The sequence below is a fragment of the Dryobates pubescens genome, chromosome 21 (genome assembly GCF_014839835.1).
Source record: "Dryobates pubescens isolate bDryPub1 chromosome 21, bDryPub1.pri, whole genome shotgun sequence".
NCBI classification, from domain to species: Eukaryota; Metazoa; Chordata; class Aves; order Piciformes; family Picidae; genus Dryobates; species Dryobates pubescens.
The window spans coordinates 12,166,137-12,180,739 of record NC_071632.1 but is presented as its reverse complement, the minus strand read 5'-3'; the positions used below and the strand labels follow the sequence as shown (position 1 = coordinate 12,180,739).

The 14,603-nt window shown below is 42.6% G+C and overlaps 1 protein-coding gene across 3 annotated transcripts in view; it reads right to left on the bottom strand.

Annotated features, from left to right (window-relative positions):
• Window positions 1–13,650, bottom strand: part of ESYT2 (extended synaptotagmin 2) — a 70,988-nt gene extending 57,338 nt beyond the window's left edge. The window contains exon 1 of one of the 3 annotated variants that reach the window (XM_054171498.1): window positions 13,129–13,650. In XM_054171498.1, the coding sequence (XP_054027473.1) occupies window positions 13,129–13,485 (357 nt within the window). In that variant the 5' untranslated portion in view covers window positions 13,486–13,650. The remainder of the gene's footprint in view (window positions 1–13,128) is intronic. The other 2 variants (XM_054171499.1, XM_054171500.1) reach the window with 2 other exon arrangements.
• Window positions 13,651–14,603: the final 953 nt, after the last annotated feature.

The following is a 14,603-nucleotide window of genomic DNA, read 5'->3' as shown; positions in this document are numbered from 1 at the left end:
GACTCACGAAAGACAGGGCATAGTCAGGAATGACACTTCAGACTACAATTGCAAAACTTTCAAAACACAAAGAAACTGGGGGGAAAAAAATCCCAAACCGTTGTTGACAAAAGTTTTCTGTTATCCTGTGTTTATGTTAAGCCCTGAAAACAACACGAGTGCATATTCTGCAAAACATTTAGAAGCTGTAAACATAGCCACATTTAGAAGAAAATTAATTCTCATTACAAAGACTTTTTATGAACAAGATAGAAATAAGAAAACTGAATGTGAGCAAAGGAATGTGAGCAGCTGAGGCACATTCAGATCAATACAGTATTCATACCTAAGAGCCTAAAAATCAAAAGAAATATAAGCCCCAATATTTTCCTTAAAATATAAACCAAAATAAAGACTACCAAGAGCAAAGAGAAAAGAAGAAATTAATACAATTCAAACTAATATATCTCTCACTATTGACTGTTCTTATTACAAGTCAAATGACTGAACACTGGGCTTTTTTTTTCCGGTTTGTTTCCCCCATGAAAAACTTTCTTATCATTTCCAAGCTGCTATTTGACATTTAACTGGCAGAGGGTGGGTGGGTGGAAAAGCATTCTTTTTCTAGTTCAAGTATTTTAGGAGAAAGTCATTGGGTGAGGAACACAGCATTTTAAATTTAATCTGCAGCATAAAGTTGTTTACTAAACTAAGACAATTTCAAAGCCACACATACAAGAGGATTTTAGCATTTTGGTTCATCAATTAACAAGATGAATCAATAGACTGGGGGTGGGAGGAAGGGAGGGAGAGAAGAGTCTTGTCACAATACATATTACAGTTTTTCAAACTTCTGGGCCAGCAAGCTTATTGTACAAGGAAATATTACAAATAACAGTACAAGAAGCAAAGACACTTCCACATTTGAAACATTGTACGTTCGTGATGTTAACAGTCTGCTTGGAACACGCAGACAGACCAAACCTGCCAACTACCAACAAGTCCTGACAATTGAATTTGGTCTGTGAGTCTGCATGAAACCTCCCAGCTCAGAGCGTATCTTGTGACTCTCTTCCCTGAAGAACACCACAAGAGTTCTTGCTGAGGTTTTGGTTTGGTTTTTTAATATAAAAGTTGTAAACTTAATTCACTACCAGTTTTAAGTTGTAAACGTAATTCACTACCAGTTTTCAGAGCTAATTAACAGTCTACAGAAAATGCTATGTGAAGAAGGGCATCTTGATAAAGCACAGATTCATTTATTTATATCAAGCTATGCAGATCTGAAAGAATCCACGAAGGGCCATGTATTACAAAGAAGCAGTAACAATGCTTAAATACAAAGCAAACTACGATCTTTCTGAGATAATAAATTCCATTTGAGCTCCCCCACAATGTTTTCCTCCCCACAATCCTCCTTAGGAAGGTATTTTAAAAATGAAAATTCACAAGCTTTAAGAGCAGAATGGTGGATCATAACACTAAACAATTAATTCAAATCAGAACAATTAAGGTTTTATAGGCTACCCTCAGGCTTCAACATATCTTCTGCTTACTTTTAAAAACAGAACAGTAAGACTGCATGTGTAGGGATTCATCTGCTTTCTTCCCATCTTCCTTTTACAGTAGGCAGTGATGGAATACAAGACAATGTATTGTCAATAGATTTAATTTTGCACATGGTGTTACATCTTTCAAAATCCTCCCCAAGGAAGCTATTTCAGCTTCAGCTATTTGAGTAATTCATGTTAGCCAGTATCTAGTCGAAGGAATGCAAACAAAGGTCAGGAAAACAACAGTGCTTAGAGTCTGTATTAGACTTTCTCAATCAAAGCCTTCATTAAAACAGATGAAAAAAGGTATGCACTTTACTTTGCAGAAGAGAAATCTCTTAGGTGGAAGTGCTTGCAATTGAACTAATGTAAACTTGACCCATGCTGCTATATGATAAGGACAGTCAAATGACAATGTAATGCTTGGCTGTCATATGACAGTTATTTTCAGCCAAGGAAAACTAGTTTCGTATTTCTAGTAACAACTTGATGGTACCTAATTCTGAGACCGCTTCAGCTGGAAACCGTTAGCCCTGTTTCGAATTTTCAACTCCTAAGGAGAATTCTGTAGTCATCAGGGTGCAGCAGACAAAACTTTCTGCAATGACTCATTAGAGGGAAACATTAGTCTTCCAAAGGTTATTTATATAACAGGATTTCCATTGGTAAAATGGTATGTTTTAGCAATTTGCTGCACAGAACTTCACATTAGCTGTTTAGATGACAGGCATCTGCTTGACTTTAGAAGTGTCACTACCTCCTACAAGACGCCTCTCCAGAGAGAGCTATCAAATTTTTCTGTTTTTCTTTCATAGTACACTTAATAATTACACCAATACTCATACTTTATGCAAACAACGTTTCTAATGTCTACTGGAGCCTGAAAGCTAATTTAAATGACAGCTTAAAGCAAAAATTGTAGAAAACTCCGGTTGGAAGGGACCGCTGGAGCTCATGTGATCCAACCACGCACCAAAAACGAGGGCAGCTCTTGTATGTTTGATGGTTAAGTATTTTTAACAGGTCTGTTGAAATGTTATAAAAGAACTTGGATGTGAAAGCTAACATTAACTGCTCAAGCCCCAATTTTGCTTCCCCACAAAGACACTTCAGCAGTAATATCTGCCACTTCTTTTTAAGAAGGGAACTATAGGCCAGTCAGTCTCACCTCAGTGCCCAGTAAGATCATGGAGCAGATCCTCCTGAAGGCACTGCTGAGGCAGAAGAATAACGAAGAGGTGATTGGGCACAATCAGCAAAGCTTCACCAAGGGCAAATCCTGCCTGACAAACCTGGTGGCCTTCTATGCCAAGGTCACAACATTAATAGATGAAGGCCAAACAACTGATGTCATTTACCTGGGCCTGAGCAAAGCCTTCAACACTGTCCCACACCACATCCTGGTCTCCAAGTTGGTGCAGTATGGGTTTGATGGATGGACTATTCAGTAGATAAAAAACTGGCTTCATGGCTGCACTCAAAGGGTGGCTGTCAATGAGTCCATGTCCAAGTGGAGGCCAGAGACAAGCAGAGTCCCTCAGGGATCAGTACTGAGACCAGTCTTGTTTAACATCTTTGTCGGCGACATGCACAGTGGCGTTCAGCGCATCCTCAGCAGGTTTGCTGACAACACCAAGCTGTGTGGTGCAACTGACAGGCTGCAGGGAAGGGAGGCCATCCAGAGGGACCTTGACAGGCTGGAGAGGTGGGCCCATGACAACCTCATGAGGTTCAATAAGACCAAATGCAAGGTCCTGCGTCTGGTCAGGGCAATCCCAGGCACTGATATAGGCTGGGCAGCAACTGGCTTGAGAGCAGCCCTGAAGAAAAGGACTTGGAGGTGCTGGTGGATGAGAAGCTCAACAAGAGCCAGCAGCGTGCACTTGCAGCCCAGAAAGCAAATCACATCCTGGGCTGCATCAAAAGAAGCATAGCCAGCAGGTCAAGGGAGGTGATTCTCCCCCTCTACTCCACTCTGGTGAGACCCCACCTGGAGTAGTGTGTCCAGTTCTGGAGCCCCTATTACAGGAAGCATCTGGACACGCTGGAATGTGTCCAGAGAAGGGCCACGAGGATGAGCCAAGGGCTGGAGCTCCTCTCCTATGAGGACAGACTAAGAGAGTTGGGACTATTCAGTCAGGACAAGAGAAGGCTCTGAGGAGACCTAATGGTGGCCTTCCAGTATCTGAAGGGGGCCTACAAGAAAGCTGGGGAGGGACATTTTAGGGTGTCAGGTAATGACAGGACTAGGGGGAATGGAACAAAAATAGAAATGGGTAGATTCAGATTGGATGTTAGGAAGTTCTTCCCCATGATGGTGGTGAGACACTAGAACAAGTTGCCCAGGGAGGTGGTAGAAGCCCCATTGCTGGAGGTTTTTAAGGCCAGGCTGGATGCAGCTCTGAGCAACCTGATCTACTGTGAGGTATCCCTGCCCATGACAGGCTCATTGGAACTAGATGATCCTCGAGATCCTTTCCAACCCTGACAATTCTATGATTCTAAGATCCTCTTCATGCAGGCTGTTGTTCCATCTCACTTTCAACCTGACCACAGGCTTCCATAACCTCCTTTTTGTAGACACTAGCACTTGTGTGATTGCACAGTAAATTCACTCAAGGAACTTTGTCAGATGAACACTAACCCTGGCAAAAAACTTACAATTAGGTGGCCAAGTAAATTATAATGCTGGCACAAAAAGGCAGTGGGAAAATGCAACTGGATGCAGAACACCCTTTTTGCCAGGACTGCACATTTACTTTGTCTAGAGAGACTGATTCTGCTGTTTCAAACTAGTAATTCTTTAGTCATCTCACATTCTCTCTGCAATATTTGCATGCAGAGAAAAGCCTACAAATAAAACTAATAAGCAACTGCTTCTCTAACTTTTAACAATATCACAGGAAGCACATAGAGGGACAAAACCAAGCCAAACAACAACAAAACAGGCTGCACCATTTAAACTGCAAAGAAAAGAACTCCACCAATCTAACAAAGACTGGTACATGAAGCTTGGTAGAAACTACTGGGAATAAAAAATTGGACTGTGGGTGGGGATCAAGCAAATTTGCAAGAAGGCTGAGGAGCACCTATCTTCCTCCTTCTCCCAGACACCATATCCATGGGATTCAAGAGGAAATGGGACATAGCTCCTCACCCAAATGCTGCCATAAAACCAGAGGCTACAAAGGTGTATGCTAAGGAACAAGGAGCCCAAGCAAAGTATCCTGAGAAGCTGAGGAAATGTAACAGACTTAGCAAGACCAGGACACTCATTGAACACATGCTCCTAAGTCAAGAAAGGATTAAAGATTCTGAAACCTTCCCTCTGTAATGAAACTTCCTCATAAAGCGAGTTTAATCTGCAGTAATTCTAGTCAATGGATTAGAAACCTACTACTGCTCTCAGTTACTCCATTAGCTGGTATGACAAGTTTGTATTACCTCACTTTCCAACAGCCCATTATTGCCAGCTAAGAAAACTCACAAAACTTGTACTAAAAACATAATAAAAGGAACACCACCTGTGAAATCAAAACAGAGAAGGTGGCAAGTGCCAGAAAGAAAATTAAGTTGGTTCTTCATTTAAAAAAAAATAACAAACACACATCTTTAATTACATTATCATCATCCCCTGCTTGCCCAAACAGAGTTTAACTCAGAGTGAGAAGTCAAGGCTTCCCCCAAATAGGTATTAAAACTGTTTAAGAAGTGCAAGTCCTGTCTAGAGCCTCTGTTTTGTTTGCTGCAAAATGAAAAAAACAAGTCACTGCATGGCAGACAGGACTAAGGAAGAGTCCTGGGACAGCTCATCCCATCTTGGACAACTACAACCTCTGTCAAACACATCCAACTGACAACTGCCTTCCACCATTTCACACACGACTCACTTTGAGCAAATTCTTATTTGATTCTTCTCTCTTACGCCTCATCCAACCTTTTCTTTCTAAGCTTTACAGAACAATCTCCTCATTCAACTGAAACAAGTCTTACCCAGAAATACTGAAGTGCTACATGATCACAGAGTTACACAAATGATAAAATGCCAGACCACTCTAAATAGTTTGGCTTCATAATTTACTGAATTCAAACAGTTGTTTAAAATAAAAACACACTCCTCTCTTCTTAGCAAAACACTGTTTCTCCACTGATCTTATTCACATGATTATATGTTGAATACTCCATCACTGTATATTCTTTATTAACTGTTCACAAACACCAGACAAAGATAAGGATTTCATTTTCTTCATTGAAGTGGTTCAGTACTTCCCCTAAATATCAAAGGCAGCTCTACAAGCTGCCTGTCAGGTTTGCTACATGAAACTTAAAAGCTGGTCCCTGCTAGGCCACAGAATAGCTCCAAAACTGCTGGTGGCGTGTCTCATCTAAAATTCCTTAGGAAAAGGCAATATCAGGTTTAATTTACATTGCTCAACAATGAGGACAAACAAAGAGAAAGATGAGACTTCAGCAGCCAAAAAAGCTCTGTAACTAAACTGCCAACGTCTCACACAAATTCTCTTATTTCTGTAATCCTTCCAGAAGAATTATACTCTTTCATTGATTTCTTTGTATCTACATGTTGGCACACGCCAAATCAATTGTGTGGGTTCATTTATAATCAGGAACTGCTCCTTTCAGAACCTGATATACTGCTACAAGGCTCTGATAAACAGGACTCAGAGAGTGTAGAAGATATTTGAAAATTAGCATTCTTTCAAGACTTCCTATTTTAATACAAAATTTTGAAAAGAGCTTCCCCAAACCCACACCTCAGATGCAGTACAAGCACACAGGCAACACAAAATTGTTACAAACCTCGAAAGAAATTGTTAGAGGCAATTTCAGCAATTAGAGAACCTCTTCAGTGCTACAATTAGTGACGACTTCGTAAAATGGAGATAAAGTGCAACATAAATCAAATTATTAAGCCAAAGTATTTTATCTTAGCAGAAACAAAATGCTGCCTCTTTCACTTTCAGACACAAGAACAGAACACCAAAGAATTGTTTTGAATACTTGAAATTTCTAGAACAGGTTTTCATTACTCTAAACTACAACGAAAATGTTTTGACAATAACCCTGATTCATCTTCCGATTTCCCAGCAGGCTTTCAAAGCAGAAAAAAAAAAACCACAACAAAATAAAATCCTAGGATGCATATTTAACTGCACTCTGGGATGTACCAACGATCTCAAAAAGTAGTAGCAATTTAAAGTGACAAGCATCTTGTAGAAGCAGCACGCAAGGTCAGCTGCTACTCTTGATATTTTTTCTTCTATAAAGTCTTTACTGACAAGGTATTTATGACTCCTGAGTTTTCAAATATGGCTAAAGATAGGCCAGTCCTTATATGCAAAACTATTTAGGCCTGGAAAAAATACTGGTGGACTCCAATGAAAATTAAGAAAAAAAAATAAACAAACCCCCCCCCCCAACAACAACACACAAAAATCCAACCACCAAAAAGCACAGCAACAAAAGACTTGTACACATCTTCCACAGTTACTCATACAAACAGCACATTTAAAGAATACATTTGCAGTATTCACATAAGTCAGCAATAACAGTTATGTCAAATCAATTTGTTGTATGAAAAAATAAGTTGTTGCACACAGATTTAGAAGGCCTGTGGCACCTAAAAACTGTTCAAGAAGCACACTAATACTTTCAGCTTGGTATTTTTCATTAGTACTTTGATATAAGGTTCATAAACATGACTTCATCATGTGGTTTCTAACATAAATATTCTGGAAAAGAACCTTTAACTATGCAGCATATAGTGTTGCTTATGTTACTCTATGAGAGAGCATGTGATGCAACAGACATTACCTTGGTATAGCTTTAACACAGTAAATCTGAAAACTGAGTAACAGAGAGATAACAAGGCTGGTGAGAGGCCTTCAGCACAAGCCCTATGATGAGAGGCTGAGGGAGCTGGGATTGTTCAGCCTGGAGAAGAGGAGGCTGAGGGGTGACTTCATTGCTCTCTACAACTACCTGAAAGGTGGTTGTAGCCAGGAAGGGCTCTTCTCCCAGGCAACCAGCACCAGAACAAGGGGACACAGTCTCAAGCTGCACCAGGGGAAGTTTAGGCTTGAGGTGAGGAGAAAGTTCTTCACTGAGCGAGTCATTCGTCATTGGAATGTGCTGCCCAGGGAGGTGGTGGAGTCACCATCCCTGGAGGTGTTCAAAAGGGGATTGGATGTGGCACTTGGTGCCATGGTCTAGTCATGTGGTCTGTAGTGACAGGTTGGACTGGATGATCTTTGAGGTCTCTTCCAACCTTAGTGATACTGTGATGATCTATTTTTCCCAAACAAATGCCTTTTTTTTTTTCCTCCTCTCTGGTTCTCCATTCCTAAAACCATCATTCACCTGTTTCCTAACTATGGGGTACTCTTAGAAAGTTGCACACGTTACCTTCTTAACTACAGGAAGTAACACTGAACTAACATTAAAAAAAAATCACCCCTAACTACAGAAAGAGTAGTAGTAATTTTTTAAAAATCTAAAAATCTTTTAAAATCCCACATTCCACAATGCACAAGTATGTGTAGATACAGTATGAGGTACTCAGAAAATTGGGCAATTTTGAAACAGCATTACCACGCAGAGGAGGATGCAGACTTTGGTTGTTAAGCATTCACAAGTTATTACTCTGCCTCTTACTCACACCCTTTCAGTTTCCAGATGCAGGCTGGCAGCCTCAGCCATCTGCAGTACTAACCATATAAACTGATTAGATCCAGCTTAGCATTAAATAGCCATACATGGAAGTAATTTTTCTTATAAATCACTCCTCAGTAAACTCAATCTAATGTGCTCAACCAACATGTGGAGAAAGGATCAGAAGAAGGTGTTGCAATGCCTCCCAGTCTTCCTTTGCAGATTTTAGAATTGTATAAAAAAAAAACTCCTAAAATTCCTACAGCTACAATAACATTAACCAAAACTATAATTAGAAGTTAAGAGGAAGATCTTTTTGTTCTACAGCAAATAAAATCGCAAAGTAGAAGTCCAGTCATTCATCAAGTTTACTGAGTACATACTTAACATCCATTAGCAGGGGTTGTTTGAAAAATTCCTGTCCTGAACCATACAAGACCCAGTCAGCAAATCTGACTCTGTATCATCAAGAAATCTTCCCATCAAAAACACTTAAGAGCATAACTGGCTCAGCCTTCTCTGCAGATGTCACAGTATAGGATATAACCCTGCAGTTAGAGTTACCGAATCATTTTTCTTCCACAAGCACTGCCTCTGCCTTTCCAGCATCAATAAAATCCAAAGTCCTTATTGCCCTAACTGTATAACTGAAGCATTCGACAAGAAGCTCATGGAAGGGTTGAAGGTGGGGAATATGTATGCTATTTTGTTCTAACATGAGACTAAATATGAATAGTTTCACAATTACACATCACAATTTCCTTTTTCAGACACAACTTCTGAAGTCTGCTTTTTCTCAGAACAGCCCCTCATCTTTTAAACACTAGCAATTTGTTTAACATTCAACACAAAAATATGCAGCCACCACTGCAGTCATTCTTTATTGAATAGCACCACTGCAGAAGACTCAACAAAGCATGGGTTAGTATTTTATTGATTACGGTAGCTATACATCAGCATCTAGTAGAAAGGGTACATGCCGACATTATCTCCCCCCTAGAGGTGTGTCTATGCTGCAGCAATTCAGTGGTAATTCACAATACTGAAGCTGCAAAAATTTCATACAGCTTCCCAAAATAAAGAAGATTTAGCAGATTTCTTCACAATGGGACTGTAAATCAGCCCAGTTAAAAAGGTGACTAGACACTGATTAAGATTGAGATACATTTTTCCTTTTACCTTATGTAGACGAGAAGACAAAACAAAAACAAACCCCAAAAAAGTCACTCCAAACTAGAGCAGAAACTCCAGTGAGTCTGTAGGGCCCAGAATGCTAAAGCAGACTTGCAATCAATGTTTTAGTACATCACTACTTTTACTACAATGAGGTACAATATTTCATCTGTATGATACATGGTTAGGGATACAAAGAAAATTATCTAAACCTGGTTTGGGAATAAATTATTTAAAAACACTAAGATTTGTTCCTATTTTGGTCCCCTACTGATTGCTGACAGACTGCTCATAGATACAGTTCCTGGTACCAGGCCAATTTTACAATGAATCAGGAAGGGTAAGGTGGGGGGAGCAAAACCAGCACAGCTTTTTATCTTTATCTTGAAGAAAACAGGAGTCAAAGTTTCACTTATGCAAAAAGATGTCACACATGGTAAGCTGGCATGTTAAAAAAGTCATATTGAGCAAATAAAAACCTCAATACAATGGCAAAATTAGATTAACTTGTTTTGGTTGTTCTGAGAAAGAGTGAAGAAAATCTGTAATACCACTTCAGATTAAGCAATTTCATTACTGTTTTAGAAATAAAAGACAATGGGATACCTGGTCTTTAAAACCTGAGAGTCCTGGTTTCTTACCGTCTATCCTATAAGTAGCAATACTTACATTGCCAATTTCCTTGTATATGTTTGCAAGTCACTTTCATTCATTACAGTATAAAACACATCTAGTGTATAAAAATGTTGCTAAGAAAGGGGAAATGACTTGCTTTAAAATTCATTCTAATCCCCAATCCTTTCTCATTGTGAAGTCTCCTGCCTAGTTTTAAATCACTTGGAAGAGTATCCATTTCTGCCCCCTCCCACTCCATAAAATCAGTGACATCTTCCAACCACACAGCAAAGCTGTAACTACATTAGCAAGTCTACGAGTACAGATCTTACTCTTTAAAGACAGTAAACAAAATATTTTTAGTACATACATATTTCTTTTAAATTATTCAGTGTTCCCATTTTAAATAGCTTGTAGACACGTTGAATTAATTCATTTAACGTGCACATTACGGAATATTCCTATTATATAACCTCCTGCTTATAGGAGAATTAGATCTAATTTAGGAACCTAATAATTAACATTATGAACTCTAGTATGATAGCACAACAGTATCACTTTCAAATCGTAACTGAGCATATTGCCAGCAGAAACATCTTAATTTGTTACTCCTGCAACAACCACTTTCTTAAAAATTAGAAACCCAATGCAGCACTACTGAATATTTAACACAAATCACTAAAGCAGCAATAAACCCTAAGGTGGAAGAATCACACCTTATGTAACACACCTTGCATATATAAGAACTTGCCTAAAGTTCTTTTCCAATCAGGAGCCCAGAAAGATACAACACCAGATAAACATTTTGGGCACTACACTATTTTAGTCAAAAAATTATTTATCACACTTCACTCTCAGTCCCAACAGAGAATAAAAATTGCCATATTTAAAAGATAGCACTACCCTACTCAAGTAATTTCAAGTTTATTTCTTTGACCAGAAACCAAAGGAACACGCTGCACCTTGGAGTTCACATTGGATGGATATATTCAATACCTATAAAAGAGACATCAGGCTTGTTGAAATGTGACTGAAATCCACAGATCTCCAACACAACACACAAAGCAGAGGGAAGGAGAATAGCAGTTTTGCAAGACATGTCACAGAGGTAGCAAAAAGACTCATATAAAGCTTAAAGACTATGACAGCAGACACTGAAGATCACTTTTGATTTAGGCTGGATGTCAGTTCTCAGAATTCTCTTTTCCAGATTACGTTTCAGATCTGGAAGCTACATTTCTTTGGAAGCACGATAGTTCCATAATGTTGCATATGTATCAGGAGAAAGAATAGAACCAAGACCTTTAGAATGTTCAGAAACATTAATAGATTTACAATCCATCTGACAAAATCCTATATCAGAAGGTCGCACTTGTGGGGAAGCTGAATCTTGATCAGTTGCTTTCTCATATCACCATAGGATATGCAGGTGTTTCCAACCAGAACTCATCCAACTCATTTTAACTCTGACTTCAGTCAAGAGGCCTCCTTCTAAATATTTAGTTATTTGGACAACACCAGACAGGAATTAATTGCCTTTTTATCAAAGGTAACGAATTGTGACTTAAAATTTATGCACAGTGCTAAGCTTGAATATCTACTGCTTAGTTACCAGCAGATAGTTACTATATACAACCCTCTACAACACATCTAGTTTCAATTAATTCATTTTAAAGGCATCGTATCAGAACACTTCCATTTTACTGCTGCATGTTTACACGGAAAGAAACCAACACAGAGCTAACATAAGAGCTATTAACCATATTATTTAAGACTCACACCTCAGTTTCAAGCAATAAAACTACTTTGTCTTCAACACTCTCTTTGTTTTCACCACAATCTTCCACTAGAACTTGGGTAAAAGGTAAAAAACAGGAGTCAAAAAGACTCCCATCTCACACCTACATGCTATGTTCTGGATGTCTGGAACTCCTATAACTTACTTAGCAGAGCAAAGACAGGTCATATCAGGTGTAGCAATTCAATCACATGAAAACAGCTCCTCGGATACTACTCATTTTAACACTGGTGGATGCACAGCCACTGCAAGAAGTACATATATGAGGTGGGGATGGCTATCACTGAGCAAAGTGAAAGATTTAGCTGAAACATTCAAGATTTCAGGCATGCAGATTAAAAGACTACCAAGACCTGCTGAGCAGTGGGGCAGATCAGGACATACAGAAGCCTGGATGAGCACTGACACTGTTGGGTGGCTGACTGTGTTCAAAATAGTCTGTCTTCCAAAGTAAATACTACGAAGGAAAAGTATTCAACTTTTAAGCTGAACTTCAGCCAAAAAAAGCCCCGAAACATATGTAGTTCTAAAGACTTACTAGGATGCCTGAAACTTCTACAGGAAGACTTCTCTTTCAAAGAAAGTATTTTAAAGTCAACCACAGCCCCTTTACCTTAGTCCTCATATCACAACCCTGAAAGCAGCCAGAAACACCACCTCATTTTTATGTCGTTCCCTGTTAAGTAATGCCTTACTGGAAACAGTGAAGCCCTTAAGATCCCGATTTTGTCTACCTCTAATCTCAACTTTTTAAGAAAAGGTTCCTGCCCGAGTCACGACATCTGTGCGCTGTAGAGACCTCACTACAGACCAGACGCGTGCGTCACTGGTATCTGAGGAGAAATAAAACTCTAACCCTGAGGTAAAGTTTATTCTGCGAGGGAAACCCCGGCCATGACAGGTTCAGTACTGCACGGCAGCGCCGCGGGGCTGTCACCATACGGCAGCCGCGGCTGCCTCAGCTGCCACGGGAGCCAACGGGCCAGGTGGCCGCGCCTGCCCCGGGGACAGGACACCCCTGCCGAGGGAGGGTGCCTCTGCCTGCCACGTCCGGAACGGCCGCTCAAGCGCAGCAAGTCCCGAAAGAGGCTGGCGACCTGGGGACGAGTAGCGTAGGAGCGCGGGGATGCCACCTCCTGTCCCCCCTCCCTCTTCCCAGGCCGGCTCTAGGACTCCGGCCTGTAGCGAGCCTCTTCTCCTGCAGCCTGAAGACAGGGCAGCCTCAGGCGTGGGCATCACACAGCTCCTGAGGAGGTGGCAGGCCCCAGCCCGCCCGGCGACTGCCCTGCCCGCCGGGCGCGGGTGCTCCCTCGGAAGCGCCGGAGGGTGTTGGCCACTCACCCACGCAGGCAGATCCGCGGAGGAGACGCTGAGCCGCACCGCCTCCTCCTCGTCCTCCAGGAAGGCGAGCGCCCGGCCCAGGCGGGAAGTCTTGCCGCCGCGGTGCCTGCGGATCCAGAAGAGCCCGCATAGTGCGATGAGGACCCAGCTGAAGCTCAGCCCTAGGTAGCCCAGCACATACACGGGGAAGATAAGCACGAAGCTCCTCGCAAACTGCGACACCAAGCCTGTCACATCCACGCTCAGCAGCGGCGGCGGCGGCTCCGGCACCGAGTCCCCAGCCGCCGCCTTCTCCGCTGGGGCGGGATCCGTGGCGGACCCCGCGCCCGGGGACTGCTTAGCCGCGGACCCGCTCATGCTACTGCAGCGGCAGTTCCTACTACTGCTGCCGCTCCTCCCGCTACTGCAGCTCCTCCTCCTCCTCGGGCGCTGGCTGCGAGCGGGCAGGGGGGCAGGGCGGCGGCGGCGCCTCGCATCCTGCGCCCGGCCCCGCTCACCGCGCACCGACACCAGCCGCCGCCCGCTTCCGGGTTCGGGGTGGCCCGGCCCAAGCCGTCACCGCCGACCGCGGGAAGAGTGATGCGGCGGGGAACGAGTTGTGCCACCGCGAGGAGGCGCCTTGGCCCCGGCCTCCCCTATTGGCGCCCGGGGTGCCACCTCCCCCTGCCCTGGGCGGCCGCGGCCCCCTCCCGTCTGCCGGGCCCTAGCCGGCGGAACTCTCTTTCATCCTTCCCTTACAGGCCTGCCCTAGGGAGATCGTGTTGCCCTGCACGTTGGGATCCCAGCCAGGAGACTGTCGCCGCTCTTCGCCAAGCTCTCCTCGCTGCCGCTGGGACCCCTATCACCTCGGACACCCTCGCCCAGCTTCACTTGCGGCAGCCAATCCAGCCGCCCACCCGCAGCGGCCACCGGCCGTCACTGCTTGTCCTCGCAGGAACGAGAGGAGGGGGCAACGTGCCGCGGGAAAAGGAGGTTACAACGACGAAACGGGTGCTTGCTGGATGGCACGAAGCAGAACCCACTTGCCAAAGCGCTGGAAATCGTGAATGCGCTTGGTGTGTGCTTCCTCACGGTCAAACCACACCACCCCCCGTCAACGTGTTAATGTGTGCTTCCTCATGGGAAAGCCACACCACCTCCCGATTTTATTTATTCATGTGTGCCATTGAATGGTTTTCATCTCTTACACCCTTCAGTAATAAGCTTCATACTTTTTTTTGTCCTCTTTTAAGGGATGTTATTAAAGGACCAGTTAATCAATGGCTCAAAGGAACCACAGGCCGGTCACTCCACTACTCACTCTAGGTGTTTCCCGAAGCTTTGCTTACATCCTCAGATGAAATTGGTACCTCTGTCATGTTGTTAATAGAGAGCAGTACCTGGAGTGGCACTCTTCTTTTTGGGATTACACAAGTCCTGAATCTGTGGAACTAAAACATCTTTAAGTTTCTGCAACCTTGCGACATGTATCCCTT